General features: G+C 48.3%; 1 protein-coding gene across 1 annotated transcript in view; it reads left to right on the plus strand.

The window, feature by feature from the left end:
- The window catches only part of CD81 (CD81 molecule), a 33,062-nt gene extending 7,743 nt beyond the window's left edge, over positions 1–25,319 (plus strand). Inside the window, exons 2-8 of the mRNA XM_041415025.1 lie at positions 2,380–2,494; positions 14,407–14,504; positions 17,398–17,472; positions 20,100–20,207; positions 20,766–20,861; positions 21,173–21,262; positions 21,954–25,319. Of these exons, the coding sequence (XP_041270959.1) occupies positions 2,380–2,494; positions 14,407–14,504; positions 17,398–17,472; positions 20,100–20,207; positions 20,766–20,861; positions 21,173–21,262; positions 21,954–22,016 (645 nt within the window). The 3' untranslated portion in view covers positions 22,017–25,319. The remainder of the gene's footprint in view (positions 1–2,379; positions 2,495–14,406; positions 14,505–17,397; positions 17,473–20,099; positions 20,208–20,765; positions 20,862–21,172; positions 21,263–21,953) is intronic.
- The last annotated feature ends 340 nt before the right edge of the window (positions 25,320–25,659 follow it).

Raw genomic sequence — 25,659 nt, forward strand, 5'->3', positions numbered from 1 at the left:
GATTAAAGCTTCCATTCAGAGGTCTTCCATGCTCTGTTAAAAATGCAAATGGAGTCAGGCGGTGTGGGACGGATGTGTGATGTTCCTGGGGCACATTCAGGATGAAACCAGGAACATCTGGAGTTGGTTCAGCTGGCTGTCTCAGGCAGACCTCACTGCTGGAGTGGGTTTAATGCGTTAGAAGAGGCTCCATCCCTCTAGCTGGTGGTCCCAAATGATTAAAAAATATCTTGAGGACCACTTGCAGCCTGCTTTTGGTTCTGTTGGGCATTTTAAGGCAGATTTGGTTGGAAAAGGAGGTGCTGGTGTCACCCCAGCCTCACCATGGGTGCCAGGGCATGCTGGGGTGGCACTGCTGAGTGTGGAGGGCAGAGCAATGTGTCCTTGCAGGGAAAAAAACAAAACCAAAACGGCTGCAGCTTTTTTTCTTTACCTCTTCCAGCCAGCACAGAAATCCAAACCTTCCTTGGCATGCCTTCTCTCCTAGCAGCTACCAAGAGAAGTTTTACTTTAAGTGGCATGGATTAATGAGGGAGCATATTCTTTTCTCTGAGAGTAAAAGCACAAACTTTGTTATGCCCTCAGACAATGAACGAGCCACTCCAGGCTGGATTTGGGTAACTTTGTGCGAAGCCACAACCTGCCTTATTTGGAGCTGGACTTGAGCACAGACTGGCTTTCGTGACTTTTCTCCATAGCCAGTGTTTGGAGAACCTCAGGCTGGCCTCAGTGCAGGAGGGATGAGGGACTGTGCCAGCAGGGAAGTTGCATTGGTTGCTGTGGGAGAAGTGTTAAAAGCCAGTTACTTTGGCAAACTGGGGGAAAGCAAAGATTTCCCTTCCTCTCCAGGAGCTAGTGGGGGTTTTCTCCCTCTGGTAGTGGAAAAGCCCCAAGAGCAGTTTGCCCTGTGAGTTTGGAAATGGTGTGGGTTTGCCCCAGCTTCAGTGGCATTCCTGGAAAAATCTTGTGGCTGGGATTTGTAGAAATGAGCAAGGAGGAAACCACCATGGCTCCCATGGGGGAAAACCACGCTCCCATCAACAGCCTGTCTTGCAGATCCCAGTTCTCCTGTATTCCTTATTGTGTTTGCACAGCTGGAGACTTTACACCTTTCCTGAAAAAGCCCTGCCTTTTTTTTTTTTTTTGGATGTGACTTTCATGGTGACTGTCATGCCTCTAGCTGACCTGATTCAGACTCTTTTAGAAATAGCATGTTTCCTCTTCTATACTTTTTGGTAGTTTTCTTCCCTTTTTTAAAATGAATGGCTTCAAGGATTTAGGACACTCAAAATTAAATTGGCATTTGAACAGGTGATTTCACAGCAGTGATATTGCAGTTCTTAAGGGTTTGGGTTTTTTCCAGATGTTTGTATTTTTTCCCTTCTTGCTTATACTTTAAATGGAAGGGGGATGTCACAGAGGACACAGGGAGTCGTGCTGGAAAAGCGTTACCTTGAGTTCCTCTCAGTGACACCTTCCCTGCTGTAGTGCCTCATATCTGCTCCCACCTCCCACGGCCATTCCCAGTCCCTCCCTGAAAGAGAAAACCGTGAGGAAGTCAGTCATAGAACTTCCCATTGTTTGTACATAAATATCCCAGTGTCTGAGTTGATGTCCCATATGCAGAACATCTCCTCCCACATCTGGAGTGTGTTTTGGTCCTTGCCCTGGTCAGTCCTGCGTGTCGCTGTGCACGCGTGGGTGTGGGTGCACTGCTCTCCTGCTGTTTCACAGCATGGGCAAGGCAGCAGTCTTGGCCTGGAGGCCCCCAAAAATGGTGTGGTGGTGCTTTGACCTGACCCCAGGATTTGCTCCACTTCAATTCCTGTATTGGGACATTACGGAAAGCTCTGTGTGCCTGAGGAACACTAAGTGTGTTCCACTGGAAGCGTGACCCTGGATGGGAAGTAGTGTGCTTGCAAGACTTGCGGGCAGAGGGGATAAATGGCAGCTCCCCCACTTTCTGTTTATACCTCACAGAGAAGTGAAGTGGGGTGATAATATCAGTTATCAACTGGGGCTGATCGTAACTTATGTTGAAAAGATCTCGTAAAAACCTTAGTGGCACATCTCCTGCTTGCTTCTATTGAAAATAGTAATAAAGTAATAATTTCTTTCTTGGGAAAGAAATCTCCTGCAAGAACTGGAAAGGGCTTTGCACATCCCCAGAATGATGGGGGTCTTCTCATAAAGCAGGGAAGATCATATGGCTCGTGATCCATGAGGCACAAAGAATGTTGCAGGGGTGATGGTTAGAAAGGGTGTTCTTGTATGTTTGTGGGAAGATGAAAAGCAAAGCTCCTGGCTGAAAACTGCCAGTCTGGGTCTGATGTGGCTGGAGCAGTGGATAACCCTTGCTTCCCTCTGTTTTCTCCCCAGCTGGCAGGAGGCATCATCCTGGGAGTGGCCCTGTGGCTCCGCCATGACTCGCAGACAACGAATATCCTGTACCTGCAGCTGGGGGACAAGCAGGCCCCCAACACCTTCTACGTTGGTGAGTAGCTCTGGGGGTGCTGCTTGGGTGTGTGCCCCAGGGTAGGCTGAAGTGTACCCAAAAGCTGGCCAGAAAGCTCCAGGTGAGCAGCAAGGAGGTCACAATAAAAATACCTCCTGCTGCCCTTGTACTCTCCAAAATATCCCCTGCTGTGCCAGCCAAAGCCTTTGATAAACGTTGGCTGTGGCCCAGAGCAGAGTCCAAATCCACATTAGCTAAAAATGCAAGAAGACGTGTTGTGGTGTCGTGGGTTTTCTCCAGAGCACGTTTGGGAAGAGGGGGGACTTCTTGGAAGCAGGTCTTGTTTCCTGTCCAAAGGGATGTAAAAGTAGCAGAGTGGCTGGCAATGAAAGCAAAGCTCGATGGGCGTGACTCATGTTCTCCAGGAGGGGCAGGTGGAGCCTCTGTGCGCTGTGGTTAAGCTGAGCATGATTTTTGTTAATTTGACAGCGTGCTGGAAGCTGAAATCCCCTGTTTTTTCCCCTGTTCTCCAATGATCCCTCACAGACAAGGGGGAGAAGCTTGCAGGAGAGGCTGGCTGCCAGTCAGGAGCTGGCTTGGAGCACAAGCTGATGGGGCTGGCAACATCGTCTGATCCCATGTCCTGTTCTCACCTGTGGCTAAAATTACTTTCTGGAAAGGATTTTCCTTTGCATTTCACTGCTTGCCCATGGAACAGCATGCCTGAGCCCTCTCCCTGGCTGTCCCTGGTTACAGAAGATGCTCCTGCTGTGAATAGCTGTGGGTTTTTCTCTCTTGCTGTCTCTCTTCTCCTGCCTCACACCCAGAGCTCTATTTGCAGCATTTCCCCTTTGTACATCTCATCTTTAAAAACAGAAAAGGGAGCTCGCAAGACGTTAAACTCTCTCCTTTCAAGGAACCAGTCCTAATCTCTCCTCCTTTTGGGGGGCTAACAAGTGATACCTCCCCTAGTTAACACTTTCTCCCTAAACCTGGGGGACCTGGAGCATGGGGCAGAGTCCTTCCCTCCTGCCTGTTGAGCATCTTTTACTCTTCCACCCTTATTTTGTCTTTGTCCTCAGCCTTTGCTGTTCAGAAGGCATTGGGGAAGGACTGTGGGTCCCACCACCACACTGACTTTCCAACCCCTGTGAGCAGCCCATGATTTGAGGCTGGCTGTCTTTTTAAAGTTATATTCAGCAACAGATTGGCCTGGATTCCTTCTGGCAGCTGTAATTTCCATGCAGTAATAACAGCAGAGCATTTCTTTCAGTTGCTGTCTTTCCCAGCCAGACCTCTGGAGTCTGAAGACTGGGATTTCTTTTTGCTTCCCCCCCACCCCTGCCCCCCCCATTTTTCCTCTCTCTTACAACTGATACTCCCTCCTTTTTCTTCTCTGGCATGCAGTATACACATGCACACAATGTTCCTGCCTTTGGGAACGGGAACCTCTTGGGCTTGGCCTCCAGAGCTCTGTTGTTTTTTTTTTTTTCCTTTGCAAATACCACTTTTTGGTGTCTGGCACAGGGAGCTGGTCCCGGGATTTGTCAGGAGGCTTTTAAAGGCCAGCCAGGCTTTGCTGCAGGACGGGGGGAAGCAATAAACACTGTCAGAGGAGGAACACTTCCATCATAGGGTGTGTACTGAGTGAGAAGGGAAGTAGGAAAGCAGGGATTTGGGGTCTCCTGATTTCTTTGTGTGTCCTTTTCCCTACCCCAAAGCTGGAGCTGTTTGTTAAAGGCTGTTTTTCCAGGGTGTCTGTTATGGAAGAGGAAAAATAATGGATTTGAGGGCAGTAGGGAAGTGGGAGAAAGAAGGTGTGGGGAGCAGCAAAGCTACAGAGTACCAGGCATGATATTTGAGGCTGCAGCAGGAGCAGAAGAGGAGCAGTCCTTGCCCTCAGCTCCCAGACCAGAACATCACAGCAGCCCCCAGGGCACAGGCAGCTGTTCCCTGCTGGCCTTTCCAGCCCTAGGGAAGGGGCTCCTGCAGGCTGGGGTTTCCCACAAGCACCACCCCCCGTCCCCAGCAGTTTGGCACTGCCTGCACAAGTTGTCTTGTGGGCTAGCCTGGGAGGTTATTAAATGGGCCCTTGTTCATGGGCTTTTCCTCAGCACGGCATGCAAACCATCTGATCCCCTAACCACTTGTTGCAGTCTTGGCTTTTGACACTTCCATTTTGGCTCTGAATCCAATGCTCCAGCAAATGCTTTAACTGCTTCAGCACTGTAAAGACCAAGCAGTACCAGGGATGGAGATAGCTGGAGCACCTTAGTTCCATGCCTTCCTAACTATAAAGGAAAATACTTTTCTTCATCTGAGCTTGGCTTATGGTCTGATAGGCATTTATTTGCTTTATTTGAAGTTCAGAAATCAAAATCCTTCTTGCTCTTGGATAACACTGTGTCTGGAATGCTTTGTCTGTCTGGAGGCTGGGAAGATGTTGGTCACAAGGCCAAAAACATCCTTCAGCATAGCTAGAGGCATTGATAAGTTGCTAAGAACTGGCTAACCACTTCTCATATATTTCCTGATCCTACACATAAAGTACCATTGAAAAAAACCCAAACAAATAACAAAACTGTGATTCGGGGTGTTATGAGAGCCCTTAGAAGGGTGAGCTGGTCTCTCTCTGCAGATACCAGTACAGATTGGAACAGTTCTGATCTCTCCACAATAAATTGGTGCTGTGGTGTTACTGCTTTTAAGAGCTCTTGGGGATCTTGAGAAAGTAAGTGACTCTGGACTTACTACTTTTGTCCTTTCTTGGTGGGATGACAGTGGGAGGAAAAAGCCAGGTTCCCCATCCTTCAAAGATTTGGTTATCTGCTGCCTGGAGGTGGCTGTTGTGTATAAAATGCTTTGAGGAGAGCAGTAACAAAAACCTCAGCTCTTGTTTGCCTTAAATCCACACCCCAGGATTTCACACCCATCCCTGGGTGCTCTGAGCATCCCTGGGCGCTGGGAGCATCCCTGAGTGCTGGTCCCTGTCGCTGCCCTGCCTGTGCTCTTCCCCAGGCTGCCCAGCAAGGAACGGAGCACAGCAGCCCGATGGTCTCGGCTCCGCTCTCTCCTGCCAGATCCAAAATAGGAAATGTGCCTCCAGCTGCTCACAGCAAGTGACAGGGCAGCACGACCTGTGGCTCTAATTAGCTCGGCCCTGGGAGCAGGGCCAGTCAGGATGGAGAGTGCAAAAGCCTCCTCAGCTGGGGTGTGGTTTTCCACGTAGCTTTTGGGGTGAGGATGGTGTTTGCTTTGCCTGTGTCTAGGTTTTGTGTGTTTTATTAGTAAATCCTGTGCTGGGCAGTGTCTCCTCTCTGCAGCAGGGTGGCACAGGGGAGGAGTGTGAGGTTTTGGACAGTGGTGGGGTAAACTTGGCCACCGAGGCTGCTGCCACTGCTGCCTCTCCCTGTCATCCTGGTGGGTGTCACTGTCCCAGCTGAAAGGCAAGAGGGTTTTTTTTTGGTGGAGGAGTTCCCTAGGTAATGTTTATCCACCTCCCAAGCCAGCCAGGCAGCAAAGCCTGAGGGAGGCAGGTGGGGGGACAGCTGAGGGCAGCGATGGCTTGGGGCTAAGGTGGTGAATGTGCCTGTGAGCGCTGCTGAGGCATGGAAGGGACACAGCTAATGGGCACACAGGCTTCCTTGAGAGGTGATTCAGACTGTCTTCACCATCCTCCTCGGAACAAATACAATCCAGGATAATGATTTCTGCCCTGGAAACAAGTTCAAGCTGCTTTTCATGCAGACTGGTCTAGAATAAATGGGCCAGAAAGCACATGAAGGCTTTGAAGTCTTCCTTACAAATGAGTACATATCTGAGTTGAACTGCAGCTGCTCGCAAGCTTTCATGGGTGTCTTCAGGATTTTGGAAGTCCTGTCACGAGATTTTGCTGGGCTCAGAGAAATCTGACCCTTGCAGAGAGGAGGGACTGCTATGTGGCAGTGCACAGGGTAGGGGTGGGGACATCTCTTTGAGCTTTCCCCAGGTTTGCCCATTGTCCTTACAGCACATGAGCATGCCTTGACCACCCTTGCCATGGGTCCCAGATGTGGCCAGCAGTGCAGAGCATGCCAGCCTATCACCCAGACAGACCTGTGTTGGCCAAGTGGTTGTGGAGGAGCTGTCCTTTCTATCCATAACTTAGTTAGCCTTTTTAGCTAATTTAGCTTAATTAACCTTTTCAGGACTGCCTGAGAAGCAGTGATTTCTGGAGGTTTTCATTGCAGGGGGAACTCAGCAGAGCTCCAGAGTGTTGCAAAGGTTTTAGAGGTCAGCAGTGCTACAATGGCTGTGGATCCACCATGAGCAATGAGAAGGTCTTGATTTCTGCTCCCTCTCCCATCCTTGTCCTCATCCCTCTGGAAATGTTAGGCATCTTCTAGAGATGGTGCCAACTTCCATACATCGTGGGGTTAGGCTCAACAGCACATCTTTGGCTAGACTTGTTGTGAAAGGCTACAGAAGAGCCTGAGGTTCCTGGTCTGTAGGTTCTGTAATAAACACCAGTCAAAAACCACCTTCAGTCTTGGCATGAGGCGCTGCAGGGATCCCTGTGGATACACAGAGCAGGTTCAGGACTGGTTTCTTCTCGCACCCATTTGTGCTCTACTTTGTCAAGGCCCCCTGTGTTGGAGATTTTCCACCAGACACATGAGCTGTGGTCAGGTTTGTATGCTTGGCAGTGGAAACCAAGGTTTGCATTTGGCCTTGAACCACACCGAGCAAAATGGATTATTTAAAAAATAATATATGTGGATTTTTAAAAATAGAAGTACATGCATTTTTCTGTCTTGGAAATAAACTTACTTACAGTTAAGGACAATAATTTAATTATTTAGTCCCTTAAGGGGAAAAAAAAAACAAAAGCTGAGTTTTACTTGCTCTAGATTTTCCTCTAATCACTGTCAGATCAACTCCTTCAATAATACTGGAATTATTTTTAAAATAGTAGTTTTAAGCCAAAACACTTTTGTTGTACTTTCTTTTCTGGCTTAAACCATGTATCTGAAAGTATAGGGTATTTTTTGGTATTCTTATCACAGAATTCAATTTCTGTTAAGAAAGCAACATGTTATTTGATTGCATTTCCATTTAATTGTAATTCATTCTTGGTCATGACCAACCCCTGTGCTTCATTTACTCTGCAGACTAAAACTGGTTATGTCTTTAAAAATACCTGGGTACCATCAGGTTATTTTGGGTTCAGATCTATCCGACTACAAGTAATGTAGTTGTTCTTTTCCTTTGTCCCTTCCCACTGGCTTTGCTGCCCTGGACCTGTGCTAGAGGTGGCTCCTTGCTCTTCAGAGCTGTTTAAACCTGTAGCTTGGACAGTTTTCCTTAGAAAACCTGCACTGAAGGAATCCTCCAGTGGGATTTGTGCTTTTTTTGTGGGTGGGATCCCAGAGCACATAGAAATGCCCAGCAGTGCTGTAGGCTGGGGCAGCAGAGGATGGGCCAACATATTCCAGCCTGGCTCACCTGTGCTGTGCCACCCTTTTCCATCCCAGTCCTGGAGATGTACCATGGACTTCCTCCCAGCTTTTGCAGGTGTGCTGAAGTTACAAAACTTGAGTCTCCTTCCAGCATTTCCTGGGTAGGCAAAGGAGAAGAAATCTGACTGTGGAATCCGTGTGGAGTGGATTTGGGTACAAGTGTGTGCACGTGAGGACGTTCTTTGGGGCTTTCCCCACCACCCCTTTGTGTTTCTGACAGAGGGGTGCTCGTGGCTTCCTCTTGCCTTGTTCCTGCAGATGAGGGCAGCATGTCCAGGCTTTCATCTCCTCATGAGAGCTCTCCATGCTTTGTGACCCTGTTGCTCCATCTGGAAGTCATTAGCAGCTACAGAGCAGTAATGTTTTCCTTGGGAAAGGGGGTGGAGAGGAATGGAGGGGCTTCCCACTTGTCATCTTCCAGCAAACCCTCTCTTTTTCCAGCCCCCCCTCTCTCTCACCCCACTTTGAAGAAAGCACTGCCGGCTCTGCTGGCCCAATTCCACCAGGCAACTGGACAAAAATGTCTGGGAGACCCTGCTTTGCTGGCTGGCTTACACAGCCATCTTTTTCCTGCCCCAACCCTGCCCTGGAGGGACTTTCCACTCTCTGCCTGTATGTTGCCCCTGAGCTGCCAGGAAGAACATCATGGTAATTTCTTTGGCTGCTGGGAAGGGTGTTCTTCCACAGTGGGTGGTGTGGGGTAGGAGGGAGCCTCCCTGCCATTGTCTAATGGTTCCACCCTTCCCTGCAGCAGCAGTGGTGATAAGTCCAGTGAAGTTCACCATCTCCAGGCCAGGAGGAGCAGCAGGGTGGCACTGAAGCCTCTCTCCTTTCCTCAGAGGCTTGCAAAACTCTTGGCTGTGCAGAGTCTCCCCACAGGAGCCTGTTGGGAGAAGCCTCCCTCCTTTCCTCAGAGGCTTGCAAAACTCTTGGCTGTGCAGAGTCTCCCCACAGGAGCCTGTTGGGAGAATAAACATCTCTCTTTTGTCTGTTCTCAGACCCTTTTTTTAAAGCCCATCCCATGGGAGGGGCAGGCACAGCTTGGAGAACTGCCTGGCCTTCCCAGGAGGCATGGTGTCATGCTGGTGGGGATTTCTTATTCGATTTCTTTTTTGTCTTTTGGAAATACTGCCATTGTGACCTGAGGCAGTGGCTGGCTTCCATTTAGCCTAATGAGTTAAGGATGCTGGGAAAGGATTGGAATGAGGGGAGAAGTAGGGTGCTGTCCAGGAATGCCCATGCCTGGACCTGCACTGCATCTCTGATGGGCATGATGGGGCATGGGAGGAGAGCTAGCCAGGGCTGGCCTGCTCCCTGCTTGTTTTAGAGGAACTCTCTGGTGCTTGTTCCTTCTTTTATTTGTTTTTTCATCGTGTCCTTTTTTAAAGACTGTTTATTTCTTCCTGTTTTCTTTATTTCTCAGCAGGGACAGGACATGGGTTTTACAACCCTGCAGGCACTAGCTATGCTGCTTTAATGCCAAAGCAAGTACTGACACTGAATACTGCCTTTTTTGCTCCCTTCCCTGCTCCCAGAACTGAGCATCCTTCCTCCTACCTGGCCTGCAGGTAAAGGGCTCTCCATGGAGGTATCATCTGCTTGAGCTGGGAGCTAAGCTGGCCTCTTGGCTCCTTTTGTTTCCTTTTTCCCACCTAGCATCAAACCAAGAGAAGTGCTCAGTTACTATCAGTTTCCTGTCTCTGATGTTTGGGGGCTTTCCTAAAGCTTTACAAGATCCCTGCAGCCTAAAGTAGCGCGTGCCCTGGTTGTACTGGGGAAAGAGGGATGGTGTTTGGCCCGCTGCTGCTGCTTTTTCTCATCATCATGTCCCCATCATGATGCGCTTGAGGGAGGAGATCCTATCATGGCTCCTGTCCTCCTGCTTTGAATTCAGATGAGGAGGTGAAGCTGAGAGTGTTGGTCTCTCTCCTAAAGCTTTCTGCTCAAAGGCTCCACCTGAAAAGGAGATAGAGGACTCCAGGCAGTATTGACATCCCTCCTCTGACTTCTCCAACTCCCAGATACAGGTCCTGAGGCTCACAGCTTGCTTCGGTGTGGGGCTGGTTATGTGTGGCAGTTGTAGCAATCTTTCTTGCTGCTGCCTTATCAGAGAGCCGTGCCATAGGGTTAGAAATCACAGTGTAGCACTGCTCAAGGATGTGGAGGTGCCTTGGTACTATGAACACCTGTACATGATTTGCTCACTGTACCTGTGGCTGCAGCTCCAGCTGTTCTCTTATGTCCTGCTGCTGTGTGAGGGGGCAGCATGGCTGTAGGCACTGCAGATTGCAGTTTATGCCTCTCTCATTTTACTTTCTGTTTACAGCAAACAGCCCTGCTTGTTGTAAAACCCCTGAGAAAGCTGCAGTAAAAATGAGCTGGGAAGTGGCATGTGAAAGGCAGATGGAGCCTTGCTCTTGCCAAATTGTGCCAGTTCGGGTGGAGCTCTGAAGGAGCAAATAACCATTTTAGTCAAGATTTCCTCACCCAGGAGAGGATTTAGGGGTTAGCCAATCTCTGATGCTTACACAGAGGGAGAGGCTTGTGAGGAGTCTCCTCTGACTTGGAGGAGGATAATGTGCCATTCCAGGATGGGATGACAGGTGCCTTGCTCACAGAGACGGAGCCCAAAACCACAGTAGGCGTCATCGTCCCTGTGTGCCAGGAATGAAAGCTAAGATGTGTCAGGCTGCTTTCTGGGAAAAGGGCTTGGTTGTTCCAGTCTGCACTGTGATTGCTGTGAAATAGTCCCCCAGCTGCCTGGCACCCAGTCTGAAATGGAGACCCCCCCCACCAGCCCCATTCCTTGAGGGGAAGGATGGGTGTGGGAAAACAAACACCATTCAAAGCATGTGGTTGGGCACTTGGATTGCCTTCCTTTGCTTTCTCAGCCTTCAGCATGGCATTTCTGTGGTGAAACACCACTGGCATTCCTCATTGCACATGCTATTTTTGCTGTAAATACTTTGTACTTGTTTTTAAATAAACTCCAGCACAGAGTCCTGCTCTGCTGCCTCCCAGGAGAGGCTGTCGTGTTCTGGCCCTGGGCAACAAAAGGCAACAGCCGCTTGTTTGTGCCTGGGAATGAAGGTGGCCTTTATTCCAAAAACCTTCCAGGGTTTTTTTGTGGTTTGCTGAGCTCAGGCCGGTCACTGCTGCCCTCTCCCCCGCCTGGCTGCGCGTTCCTGCTGCTCCCACCGCACCGGTTGCATCCGCTGGGCTCCGGTCAGGAAGCTGCACGTGGTGCACATCTTCTTCCCTCCCCTCCTTTCCTTCTTGCTGTTTCCTCACTTGATAGCGGTGCTGGCTCTGATGAGGAGCTGGTGAAGTGAGAGCAGGGAGAGAAGCAGGAAGCCTTACTTGACAGTCCAAGGTCTGCACCGCCTGCCTGGGGTGGGAGTTCAGCAGGTCAGGATTGGTTTTGGTTTTTTGAAGCTGCCAGAAATCCCAGCAAGAAGCAAGTACAGAGGTCACTGGAAAGCTTCTCTAAAACAGCAAAAGTCTGTGTTTCCTTTTAGTCTCCTCCATCAGTTGAGGGTCTCACTGGGCTTTCATTTCCTAGTTTTCAGAGCCAAACTTTCCTAGCCACCAGTGGGTCCTGTGCTTTCCTGATGATCTCAATATTAGAAAAACATCTTTTACAGTGAGAGCAATCATTCACTGGAAAAACCTCCCCAGGGACACAGTAGAGTCCCTGTCAGTGGAGGTTTTCAAGATATAATTGGGCAGAGTTCTGCATAGTCTCTCCTGAGGTTCCCAGTTTCACAAAAGGTTGGACCAGGTGAGATCCCTTCAACCTGGGCTGCTCTGTGACGGTGATCTCCTGGCAATATTTGTTCAGCCCAGAAGGTGTTTATTTTGAAAAAAATTAGAACAAAACCTGTCTGTGGTGATCTGGTTGCTGGGCATCCCAGCATCATGCTGCATCTGCTTGTTACCCATATACTGGGGTGGTTAGCATGAATAGTGACTTGTCAGATGTGGAAATGACTTGTCCCTAGCACAGCTTTGTCTTTTCTCTACTGTCCTAATGGGAGAAGAAGTCAGAAACTGCTGCACTCAGGGATGAGGAAAGTTAATTTTCTGACTTGTGATGAACTTATCAGTTGAACTGCCCAGTGCTTAAAATAGAAAAAGCTGCCATGGCTTGGATTGAAAACCCAAGCCAGCAGCTTCACTGGTACAAGCTGGAGTGGTGAGTGCTGGTTCTTGGGCAGTATCAGCTTCTGGTGGCAGTGAGCAGACCGTTTTTGGGACACCACTGCTGGTATGTTGTTCTTTGTGAGACAGCAGTTATGCAGTGTCTGACAGCCTCCATCAGTCTCTCTCGGGCTTGGCAGGTGTCCAGCAGACTGCCTTCTTTGTACAGGGTTTATTAATGCCTTCCCACCACCTCCAAGCCCTTCGGGGCCCCTCTGTCCTGCACACAGCCCAGCCCACTGTTTGCCATACTGTCTCCCTGCCCAGCTGCTCCACCTCATGCTATCTCCAGCCATTGGGACAAAACCACTTCCTTCCCCTTCGGGCAGGCCGACTTCATCTGCTGGCCTATCCTTTCCAAGGAACTCTCCTGGGAGGTTTCTTTTGCTTGTTTTTCCTTTCTTTGCACACCTTCACCTCAGGAGGTGTCTCATCCCCACTTGGGGAGCTTTTTGCCTGTTGACTTTTCCTGGCTCCCGGGCTCTGCTGAAACCCTTCAGAGCACCTCAGGAGGTGCAGCTCGCGACTCCGGCCCCCGGTGCTGACGGCGTTGGCGCGAGGATGTTGGTGTCTCCGGCCACAGCTCCCATCAGGTTTTGTGAGGAGGGGCTTCCTGCAGGGTCAGCATGCTCCATTGTGGCACTTCCCCTGCAGCTGGCTTCCTCCCTCCTGCAGTGCCTAAAAATAGAGTGAGCGCGGTGCTGCTGAGAAACACCGGAGAGTCCCAGCGCCGGAGCCGCTGGGGCGGTGTTTCTGTCGCCGCCACTCGCCAAGTCAGCCCTTGCTTCAGCACTCGTGCTTTTGGCATGGTGGGTTCTGTTTCAAAGAGGGAAGAAGCAGGAGGCAAAGTTCAGCCTTTCCCAGGTTTGAAGGATCTGCAAGGGAACGTTAAACACGTGGAGACCGTTATTGTGTGTCTGGTGTTTTAGAGAAGGGTTTGCTTGACTTCACTCTGCTTTCAGTGCATGGCCTTTAGACTTTGCACTTTAATTATCAGAAAATTGTTTAAAAGCTACAGAGATAAGAAAAACCTTAAATATCACAAGCATGTACAAACAGTTTTAATCTTGAGCTCTGTTTATATGTTAGGGCCATTCCTAAAGGAGAGCTGACAGTCTGATTAATAGCTGTAAAACATTTTCACTCATAGCAGAAGAAAACATTTCATTGAAGGGATGCGTCTCCCAACCACTAGTAAGATTCACTGTGTTGCTGTTACTTCTGGGATGTCCCATGTTATTTTATCCTCATCATGATTCTTTTTTTTTCTTCACTGTCCCATTAGAAATGCAGTGACTGCAGTCTTACCTGATTTGTAAATTTTTGCACGTATCAAATTGCTTTTGAATGGGAAATAAGATTCATTTAGAGAGTAGTAGAACCGCAATACTTGAGAATATTAGTTAACCAAAAATGCACTAAATATTAGAGATACACCAGCAAAAAGCTGTGTCAAATTTAACTGAGCTGGTAGTGTTTGGCTGAGTAATCACTAGGGCTTCACCAGTCTCGTGGTTGGTGAGACCATGGTGATTACTCACGGCAGCAGACTTGAGCCTTGAGATAAGCTCTTGTTTCCTGAATGAATAAACTTTTATTCCTCTGTTTTCTGAACCACTCCCGATGCCTCATCTCAAGCTTTGAACTAGTTATGGTGCAAGTTGCCTGTACAAATTCAATAAGTTAAAGTAAAAAATGTTGTATTCTCTGTGGAAGAACCTATAACAAAAAAAAGTGCCAGATTTTAAGTGAGATGCTTAAGCAGTATTTTCCCCTTGGTTTTGTGGTTCATCTGCCTTTAAAATGTTAGCCAGATAAATATTTGTATGATGTTTAATATAAATAAACCATGTGCCTTAGTGTTTATTTTACAAGATATGTTAACTAATAATTTCCATCTCTGCTTAAATATTTAACACAGTTACCTTGTGCCAGGGTAACTCCATGCTACAGCTATGAGGATGCTGTAGAGCTCTTGTCATGCCTCCTACATCCTCTGCCTAGTGCTACTCTCAGCGTTTCCTCTCATTTTGGAGGTGATGGAGTTATTAGAGCTCCAGTGTTGGCAGCTTCAAACACTTTGAGACCCATGTACATTGTGTTCTACTATGTCTGCTGCCATCACACCTCCTGAGCCTTAATTCTGCACACCCATAATTATCCACCCCAGGAGCCAGAATGTCCAGCCAGGCATGAGGGTGCTGCTGGACAGAGCTGTGCAGTAATGCGTCTGCCTCTCGCTTTGCCTTGCAGGAATCTACATCCTGATCGCAGTCGGGGCTGTCATGATGTTCGTGGGATTCCTGGGATGCTACGGCGCTATTCAGGAGTCTCAGTGTCTTCTGGGAACGGTAAGAGAGCCAAAGCTTTGGAAGTCACTTGGCACCCTGATTTCCCTGCTGGATGGCACATGGCTGTACTTCCCTTGCTGAGGTCTTTCCCAGCGAGCGGGGCTGGGAGGATGTGTGAGCACAAAGGTGGGAGCTAGGTGACCTTTGCAAGGAGCAAGGCAGTGCTGCGTGGTTGAGGGCGTCTCTGCCCAGCCTGTGGAGCTCTGGCTGAGCTGGCAGGTGTGCTGCAATGTCCTGGCTGCAGGGCAGAAGGGGTGAGATCAGCAGGATTCTTAGAGATCTTCCTCTGGTATATGTGAACCCCCACCTTGTGGTTATCCCTCCATGGTCTAGCTGTCTTACCAAGCACCCACTAAACCCTCTTTCTTACCTGGTGTCCCCTACAGCATCCCCTCTCACTCGAATATTTCAAGGCTGCCTGTAGCAATTCTAGTTCTTTTAAGGAGTCATCTACTATTTTTATCTGTTTGGACAAGGAAACAGCAAAGACTTTCCATAATTTCTTAGTGAGAACATCTAGGTACATCCTGGAAAACCCATTACTGAAGTGCTACAGGCGTCCTTGATGTGAGGCAGCAGCTCGGGATTCCTGGCACAGGGTGAGCTTAATTGGATAAACTGTAGCCACACCAAAAGCCTTTACCTTGGGAGCAAGGGAGACCCATTTATTTAAAGCAAGTTCTCACATGTGGTTCAGTTTAAACTTGATGCAGAAAAAATAAAACTGGAATGGTAAAACATAATTTATTTTTTTTTAAATTCAAATGACTTTCCAGCACTTGACTTCACTGGGCTGGAGGGCTCTTGGTAGTGGTGTAGCAACTCATGGGTGTGGGCTCAGCTGGGACAGAGGGAAACGGAGCTGCTTTGCCTCACTCTTGCAGATGACTTCACCTCTAGCTGCTGCTGATTCCCAGTAATAAGGGGATGCTTTTCCCCTGTGTGGATAAAGCACTTGTGGATGTAGTGGATGGGAGCTCCAGCAGGAGTTTGCAGGCATTATCCCGGCTGCTGGGAATACAAGGAGTCTGCACACAAATCTGACAGGGGTTGTTGGAGCACAGTTTGGCAGCTTTGGATTTTGATTTTGTTTTGTTAATGCAAGTGATTGCAGACCCTGAGCTACCTCTCACTCCCCTCTGAAGTTAGAGGATTAGAAGGGCAGATGGTACGAGGTACCTGAGGTCCGACAGGGAAGCCGGCTGCTCTGGCTGAAATTAGCAGCTCTAGCTGCTGTTCACTGCCCGTGTTTGCTCACACCTTGGCTTGCCAAGAAAAGTCTGGAGATGCCCCATGAGGATGCTTTCTGCTGGCCAAGGTTCCCACTGAGTTCCAAGGACATTTCCAGGCCACTTTCCTTGGGGTGTTTTAGGGAAGCAACAGTGCTCCCCTTTCTTCCACCTAGCTGAGGGAGTGACTTTGGGCTTACTGCAAAAGGGAGAAGTACCAGGAAGCTCCACGCTATTAAAATCCTGTGCCAAAGGTGGCATGGAAGCTGAGCAGCAAGACCTAAGGAAGACAAGAGGGAGCCACTTGTTATGGAGCAGGCTCTGTTTCCTGGAAAGGGGCTGGGACACAGCCAGCTGCCTGGCCAGGACCACCACTATGTTCCCATAGCATCAAGCTGCATCTCCTGGTGTTCTGGAGCCTCAGAACATCTCTGGTGTTCTCAGCAGAAGAACTGAATCTGCAGGATGTTGTACCTCCACATCTGGGATAAATAAACCATCCTTCACTGAAGGGTAACCACTGCAGGAGTGAGCCCTAGTGCTTAACCAGACTTACAGTGCACTGCACTCACAGTTTAGGGTGGTGTGAGTCCTTGGGGGTGATGTGGAACCTAGTCTTTCAAAGATGTTCCTGCAAAATTAGGAATAGGTAGATGTTCACGTAGGAGTTGATTGTTCAGGAACCAGACAAGGATGTTGGAAGTCCTTTCCTGCTGTCAGGTTAATAGTCTTGTCCCCATTTTGCTGATAACCCTTTTACATATGAGAGCCAGGTCATGGCATCATTTTGGAAACTCCTGTTTCATCTGTTGTTGGAGAAAATGTCCTGAATGTGTTTTGAACAGAGACTGTTCATGAGCCAGGGGCTGTTTTCCCACGCTATACTGTAATTTTTTATTTCCTTGACTGCATTCACCTCTTTTGCTTCCTGACTTTTCATGGCAACTTCTCCCACTATGGGGCTTTTCCCAGGAAGAAGTCACTGAGTGATGTTGTCACAGAGGTGATCTTGGCTGCGTACGGAGCAAGCCTCTCTGTGCCTTCTCATGTGACCCTGCTGTATGAATTTACAGCTTCCCATTCCCAGTCCAACTGACCAACCATCACAATATGTTCCCGGGTTCTGAACAAAAAGGGAGGATGGCAGGGAGGAATGCTGGAATTGCACAAACAGGGTGGGACTGTGGGAAAACGTCAGTGTTAGTATTTATGCAAAAAACTGCAGTAGCCTTGCAGGGCTGTGGATGTCAGAGAGCTGGCCATAAATCACACCCAGACATCCCCAGCTCCTCAGCAGCTGAAATGTGCTTTTAACCCTGCACTGGCAATTCCAGAGCATTTGTGGCAGAGCAGAAACCTTGTCTGGATGGTTCTGCTGGTGCATGAAGTGGGGCAGTTTATCTTGTGCTACACAGGGCATCTTCATCCCTGCCAGTCCCTTTGGGAAAGGTTTTGCTAATCCCTGCTCAACAATCTGGACATGGGGTGGCATGTGATGAGTTACAGGAAAATGTGTTTGGGCTCAGTGCATGTATGAAAGAGAAAATGGTTTGAAGTCAGATGACACCTTGCTCTGATTTGTCAGTGGAAATGCTGCTCCACACCTCTCCCCACCTAATTGCTGCACATATGTTAAGGATCCCTCTCTTCATTTGTTTTTGCAGTTCTTCACTTGCCTGGTGATCCTGTTTGCCTGTGAAGTTGCGGCTGGAATTTGGGGTTTTGTCAACAAAGACCAAGTAAGACTCTAAAACCTGTGTTTGTGGGACTGGTAGGCTGGGGCAGAATGGCAGCATATCCCAGCATGAGCTGTTTTGCTCACAAACTGCTCCCAGGCTGGGTTAAGGGAGCTTGGATTAGCGGTGTGACCTGGGCAGGCCACCTCACTCCTCTTGGCCGGGCTGATGAACTTTAAATGTGAGCACTTGAGGTAGCAGCTGCCCTCAGGGTATGTAGTGCCATGTCTCGAATAAAAATAGCCTGTCTCGCTTGGGTCTCCTCCGAGCTGCCACACTGTCAGTCACAGGAGGAGTGGATTGTGCATGAAGTTGTGAAGGAAAGCCATCTGCACGTCCTCGGTGCCAGGGAACGAGGAGTGAGCCCAGCCGGGTAGTGCCAAAGGGCGGGAATGCCGTTCAGGGAGAGCCTGCATTAACGGGATTGCTTCGTGCTTCCTGCTCTTCCCCAGTGTCATATAACCTGCTTCAGGCCATTTGTCTGTCTGTGCTTGCTGTGATCCATGTGCTGTGCACTCATGAGGGTCCAAGTCCTGTGTCTGTCCCTGCTAAGCACCCTGCTAGGGACTGCTCAGATAAGGTTTCCTGGCTGGAGGAGCTGAACTGAAGGGCAGAACTGGTAATTGCAGCTTTTCCCCTTCTGTTTCTGCTCACCTTCCCTTCACTGTGGTCACATGTGCTCACACACACGCAGGTTTGGTCTGGAAATGCAGAACTGCCTGTGGATGGGAACCATGGCTGTGCTGCAGCAAGCAGCAGCCTGGGTGCTGATCACGGGGCCTCAGGGGTTTGGAGGAGAGAAGGGGACTGCTTGTGCTCAAAGCCAAGGTTAGACTCTCTGGCAGGGCTGGAAATGTGTTTACTTTCCTCAGAGACATTAGCCAGCTGTGTAAGTAGGTGCTGGCCTGCTCAGCTTTCTCATGCTTGTGAGCAATGGCTCACAGGCTCGGCGTGAATGGGAACACCCTTGTATCATTCAGGAGAGAGCACGACTTCACTGGAATAAACTCTTCTGTGGCTAAACATTATTATGCAGGCACAATGCTGTATCCTAGCAACTTTAGTGAACTAATTAACCTCTGCAGAGGGGCTGTGCCTCTTGCAGATGTTAGTTTGTGAATCCTGAAGAGTCCAAGATGTGCAACTGCAACCGACAGCAAAAAAAAGTGAAGGCTGAGTAAGGAGGGACCCCACGGCTGTTGTGTCCCATCCTGGGGAGAAAGAGCTTGGCCACTGAGCATAAAGCTGAGAAATGTAGGCTTTCCCAATGCAGAAGTGATGACCTCAGGCCCCAAATTAATTTTGCAGTTTAAAATGAAGGGTGGCAGTCTGTTGGCATCAGCTAGTTTTGCAGCCTTGGTGATGAATGGGCTGTTTTGAAGTCCCTGCTCACTAGGCAGGCTTGCTTCTCCCTGCCTTGGTTGGGAGCAGCACAGGCTGGGAGGGAAGCACTGAATCACTCCAGCCACCAAGAGATGCTTCCAGAAGGCACACTTTTTCTCACAGCTGAAGGCAGTGTCTCCCTCAGCTTGCCTTCTTGGAGATGCTGTAAATTCAGTATGGGGAGGCAATAAATAGGATTTAAAAAGAAATTATTTTTATGTACCAGAATGAAATGGGTTGGTTGGAGAATATCATCCTCCAAAGCAAGCTTTTTTGAGTAGTGATGAAAGAGTTCTGGGATAATTGATTGAAATCATGCATCATCTTGCTGCAGTTTCTTTTTTCGTATGCTAATCCAGCCTGTGCTGCCAAGAGCAGATGTTCCAGAAAGCATCTTCCCTTTCTTGCTTTTATGTTTTTCTTTTGCTTCTCTTGCATGGCCTTCTTTCACCTCATTCTCTCAAATTATTGAAAGGTGTTAGAGGAGAAGTTACAAGGCCAGTTCCCCTAAAAGTTAGGAGATTTCTGCACTGTGGAGCAGGCCCTCATGTGTGGCTGCAGTTCACCAGCAGGGTTAGAGTCTGGATAAGCTGTCTCACATAACCACTTACAGGACAGTAATGTCTGTAGGGATCCAGCCAGGGTTTTAAATCCATCTAAATGCACCTAAGCTTCCTGACCCAAATGAGCTGTCTCACCAGGCTTTAGTGTGCAATCTCTCCCAAATTCCTGCCATCCCCTCCAAGCCACTCAGTCAGCTGAGGTGCCTGTATTTACAGACAGCCTTGCCTGTGCACCTCCTCCTGACTTTTCCAGTGTGTGCAGCCTCAATGGGAAGTGTGTTGCCTGCCTGCTTTGTCTATGTGTGGTTCAAAATGAGCCATTTCTGCCTTCCTGAGCCCAGCAGCACATCCACGTGGGATGAAGGCTATCTCCACTTGTGGCTCACCCTCCAGGCCTTGGCTGTCTTTATCTCCTCGACAGAGTCTGTGGAGCCCTTGGATAGTGTTGTCTGAAATCTGCTGGCTGGTGGATGGGGCTCTTAATGTTTGTGACAACTGGAGGGGCTGGAGCCCTGTGAAGGACATGCCTTTTTTCATGTGCAAACAAGTGGAGTCCAAATCCAAATCTATTCAAAAACTCCCAAGTGCCATTAGAGGGAATCTGTTCTTCAGGCATATCTGCTGGATAGGTTTTCTCCTCCTCCTTCTCTGGCTGAAAAGGAGTTTTTCCTGTGTCTTTCCTAGATAGCCAAAGATGTGAAGCAGTTCTACGATCAAGCGCTTCAACAAGCGCTCATGGGAGAATCAGATGCAAACAACGCCAAAGCTGTAGTGAAGACCTTCCATGAAACGGTAAGATGGTTGTGCTGGAGAATTAATAATGGAGGTCAGGAAAAGGGGTGGGAAAAGCAGAGTTTAAAGTGCAGATACTACGTGCAGGTCTTAGCCTATCAAGTTTGTTATTATGTTTTAAGAAGCAGAGTTGTGCTCTCTTCAGTATTCTCTCCATCACATGGTGCTGAGAAGTCTGGACCAAACTCTTTGCCTTTCATTTACCTCAGCACCCTGATTTAAGTAAAAATTCAGTGGAAGAAGAATGTAGCTCTGAGGACTTAATCCTGATACTTGGTCCATTCACAGGAAACAAAATCCCTGGAGAGAGTTGGGTTCACTCTCCTCCAGCAAATCTATGCCAGATCTGTCTGGGACTATTGTAGGAAGCAGCTGCATTGCGTGGAAAGAAAAAAGTCACTTTGGTGACTTATTCCCCACCCTTGTTTCCCCCTCCAAGATGCCTCCTCAATCTTGGGTGACTTCAAGAATGTGTAATGGTGGGGATAGCATTGCATAAGTGTTTGCTGTGTGCTGATGTTGGCTTTCCATTGTTTCTTTTTCCCTCTCTCCATGTAGCTGGACTGCTGTGGTTCTGATATTTTAACATCGACTTTCACTCCTGTGTGGAGGGATGACCTCTGCCGAAGGGACTCCCTGAAAACCTTTTTTGAGGTAGGCACAGCTGCTTCAGGAAACCTTTGCTGCCAAGGAAATTTGGGGATTTATTGGGAAATTGATTAAGGGTGGAGATTTCATTTATTTGGGGATGGTGTAGAAGGATGTTAAAGGTTCCCATTTGGTTCTTCCTTTGCTATTCCTGCTTGAGGGGACTAACAGGTGCAGGGGGTGAAGTCTGGTTGGAAGTCCTGGGGCCAGGACCTGGGGACATAATTGGGACCAGGGGGAAGCTGACCTTCCTTTCTTGGTGCTGGGGGTGGCTTTGGGGAAGCAGGCTGTCTGACTGGTGTGCTTCTGTGCCTCAGAACACCAACTGCCACAAAAAAATCGATGAGCTCTTCTCTGGGAAGCTCTACCTGATCGGTATCGCTGCTGTCGTGGTTGCTGTGATCATGGTAAGTGTGACAGCCTGGTGGGTCAGGGAAAAGCCACCTCGGGGCACCCTGGTCCTCTTCCAGCTGGACTGCATCTATCCCTCTCCTCTGGATGCCCCTGCAACTCCGCATGCAGGACCAGCCTTATGCACCACAGAGCTCTGGAACGTGGCGAGACCAGGGGCTTCATCATCCCTCTGGGGAGTCGGGGTGGTAGGGGAGGCACCTGGCAAGCTCAGTCGAGCAGGAACACCTGCAAGCCCAGCCAAAAAGGCAGAGCACCTCTGAAACCTCCTCTAAAACCACTTGTTCTACAGGCTGCCATGTTTTGTTGCTGGGGTCTGCAGTGGGAAGGGATTTGCTTGCTTTGCTCCACTGGGTTTGCTCCCTAGTGAGGGCTGGGCGCTGTGGGGGTGTAACATGACATCCGTTCAAAGGCTGGGATGTAGTGCTGGAGAGATCTCGAGGCATTTGCTGTGTAGCTGGCAGCCAAAAAGCTTGTCAGGTGCCACCACTGCTGCCAGTGAGAGACGGGAGGCCAGCGCCTTATCTCAAATTGGCCAGCTCCATATGAAAACAGCAACAAAGGCATAGCATTCCTGCCCTTACCTCTGGCATGAGAGTGTTGATGTGGGGTGGGGGACCCTGGGATGGGGAGGCTCTTGCATTGTTCTGGTTGTTGCCTCAGTGGTTCCCCTGTGTCTCTCTACAGATCTTTGAGATGATCCTGAGCATGGTGCTGTGCTGTGGCATAAGGAACAGCTCCGTCTACTGAGCCGTGAGAGCCGGGCAGGGGAAGGGGGGATCAGGGCGGACGGCGCTAGAGGGGACCCCAAGTGCCACCGAGTGACCAGGAGACATTTCAACAACAGACAAAGAAAATTATGTATATAAATGCTTCCAATATTACCATACAGTACTTATCATTTTTATTTTGAAGTACTTTTTTTTTTGTTTTAATAAATAAAACTTTCCCGTATCTTTGTGGCTGAGTTAGTTACACATCAGTTTTGTGTGATGGGAAAGCTGCTGTAGCAGGAGATCAAGTCCTTCCTCCTCCTTCCCCACCCCCAGCAACTCAGAAGTAACATTGGTGGAAGATGTGTGGAGGAGAAGGGTGCAGCCTGGTCTCAGAAAACTTTGCCTTGGTTTTACCAACTTTTTTGATTGGATGCTGAAGGAGAATTCAGTATTTTTGTTAATTTGTACTCATCTTTTCCAACCATCACCCCAGCTCCCTGGTGTTTCCAGGCTGTCCATAGGGAAACCTTGGCTGACTGTTGAAAGCCTGGGAGAGAGGAGGGGAAAGGATGCAGGCTCCATCGCCTGGGTGCAATGTATCCCAGGGGAAACACAGGCATTGTTCCTCTCCAGCCTGTTTCCATTGGTAGGTCAGTCCTTAACAGAAGTCATGCTGAAACTTTTTTACTCTCTAATGAGTAAACATGTTTTTTGGTTTTTTGATTTTTTTTTCCTTGGGGCTATAATTTTATAAATTGGCTCAGTTCCATTGATTCATTGCATTAAAAGGTCAGTGGCTGGGGGTGAATTTTAGTCCCAGTTTTTCAAATATAACCAACTGAAAATTAAATTACTTTTTTAATGTCCTTCAGTGTTTCATTGTAGACATGTTTCAAGGAGAATCTACTTCTATACCATGTTTCCACTGTTAAGGTAATGCTCACATAGAAATTATATTGAAAAAAGAAGAAAACATAAAAAAAAGTCCTTGACTTTAGAAATCCTGCTTTTATGTACTGCAGGATGATGCTTGGGTGTTCCCAATCATATGTGTACATGCTTAAAATTTCATCTTTGCATCACTCTCTTGTTCAGTGAAATTATTCTTAATTACAGCATATTGTCACACACTGTAATATTGCTGAGAAATTGTCATAATCTGATTATGAAAAAATTTATTTTTAAGACCTTCCAGTTATATTAACAGCAGATCAGCTTATAAAATCAAGGTAATTTAGCATGTTAGATCGCACCAGTTGAAACACATTCTTGTGATCTGGTAATTTCGGTTATCACTGTGGCTTCTTTTATATGCCACTCTGTCACCATGTAGATAGAGGGGGAGAGTGACCCAGGAGCTATGTAATAAAATCAGAGTGTCACTAAAAAGATGATCTATATGTATAGTTCTACAGATATATATTTTTAAGCAAAGCCTTTTCCTTAGCCGTACGGGCACTTGAGCTGGAAATTATAGTGTGTCAGCTCTTTTGCCACCTTGAAGCAGGTAAGGGGAGGAGTTTAAATTAGTGATCACTTTCCCCACTTCAGGAGTGTTTCTGTTTCTTAAAGATTTTCTCCCCCTTTGTCACAACAGAGAGCTTCAGATCTGATAGGGAGGGAGGCCTGTGATCATCAGTCATTTTCAAACTAGTACCTTGTCCACGGCACGTGGCTGCATTGGCTGTTGCTATTACAGGATAGAAGATTCCTGCACTGGGGCAAATTGATCCATTCAGAAGTTTTTCTTCCCTTCTACTCCCCCCTTTCCTCTTCCTGCCTTTTAGTATATAGGGCCTTTAAAAAGTATATAGATAAATATATATAGATATATATATATATATCAGGTTGTGCTGGGTAAAGAGGAGGAAGTGCTTCAACAGATCTTCATACTGAGGGGTTGGACAAGAAAAGATTCAGCCTCAGAAATAGCCTTAAAGCAACACTGCCCTGAATGTCCATGTTGTGCACATTGAGAATGAGATGAGGTTTTGCAGTAGGTAACCCCTTCCCCTGCTCCCCAGCGTAGCTCCTTCAGGTCATCTACTCTGTTACGTGGCCATATGTATATGCATCATCCAAGCATGTGTGTTTACATCTATGTGCATCAGGATTGTCAGCATACAGAATGGATGTGTAACTTGCCACCTTTTTTTGTTGACTGTTGGTAAATGTGTATAAATATGCCATTAAGCATTTCAATTCTGTTTTCTTTTCTTTATGCCGTATTTTTGATATTGTTCAGTATTCAGTTGATGCTGTGTACATAGCTGGAGCTCTGTTTGAAGACAGACTTGGTCTTGATGCAGGTCAGATGTGTCCTCAGACATTGTACTTTAAGGGTTTGAGTTATCCCAGGCAGGAGCAACTGGGAGAAAGTGGTACTTGGAGAGGGAATCTGAGAGCTGTGAGAGGAGGAAGAGTGGGAAGTTTGCTCAGGCTGTGTCCTATGGGGGTGCAGTTCCCCCTCTGGCTCATTTCATTGGTGGCTTGCCATTGTGGAGAGTTCCAGAGGCAGCTTCCTGGGCCATCTCCTGTTTCTGTGGCTGCTGGAGGAAAGGTGCTCAAGGAGGGGAACAGCTAGAGAAGGGTTGTGGGAGCAGGGACAGAAGGATGCTTGCAGAGAGGACAGTGCTTTCTTTAGTCACCAGCTGAGTCCCCACACTTGATGGAATGGTCCTCAGCTGGAGGAGTCAGCCCTGGGAGAACAGGGACAGAGAGGAATCATCATGCTTAAGAACAATGAAGTCATTGAGAAACCCTGTCTGAAAAAAACTACCCACTTGGGTCTCCTGTGAAGCTGGACCTGAGTTAACACAAACTAGAAAGGGAGCTGTGAAGGGCTGAGGGGACTCGTCCCATTGCAGGCCCTCAGGATCCAAAAGCCACAGGGCTCTTCTGCCACTTGGTCAGTCCCAAAGCTGGCTGAGGTGAAGGGGAAAAACCCCCAGCGCCTCTCCTGCATACCTGTGCCTTTGTGTGTGCAACATGGCACCCTGTACTGCTTCTCTCCACAGCCCCAGGGAAGAAAAGGATGGAATTGCAGGCTGTAAATACAAACCCCTCCCTCTCCATGGAAGCATCCCTCCTGGAGCTAGTGGCAGCTGAGAAAATGGCTGTGAGCTGAGGTGGGGATGAGGAGTGTCAGCTATCCAGGTCTGAGTTCAAAGACCGCATCGAAAGGTCAAACAGAGCCGCTGACAGCTTAACTGAATGCTTGGGATTTTTTCATACTGTGGAGCATGCCACAAAGCAGTGTGTTTAACTTCTTTCTGCCTTTTTTTTTTTTTAAAGAAACAAAACAAAAATCAACTTAATAAACATTTCTCATAGTGTGCATAGTGTGATGAACTGCTGCAATTTTACAACCAGTTAACCTTAACACCAGGATGCTTTGTGAACCAGGCTTTGACAGCATGGGATTTTTACAGCCTCTGGAGGGGGGCCTGCAGGCAGGCTGAGTATGCATCTGGACTGGTGCTGAGGGAAGGCAAAAAGGTTGCTTGCCTGAAGTGGTGGCTGCTGCTGCAGTTGTGCCCCTCCCCAAGGGAAACGGGGCATAGCTGTAGGGGAGCTAATGGGGATTGCAAAGAGTGACTGTGCTGAAATTGGGCACGGGGTGGAGAGGGGCGTGGTGGTAGTCCTGCACACACTTGAGGGGCTCCTCCTAAAGTGAC

This window comes from Onychostruthus taczanowskii, unplaced genomic scaffold (assembly GCF_017590055.1).
Source record: "Onychostruthus taczanowskii isolate IOZ18803 unplaced genomic scaffold, ASM1759005v1 scaffold49, whole genome shotgun sequence".
Lineage (NCBI taxonomy): Eukaryota > Metazoa > Chordata > Aves > Passeriformes > Passeridae > Onychostruthus > Onychostruthus taczanowskii.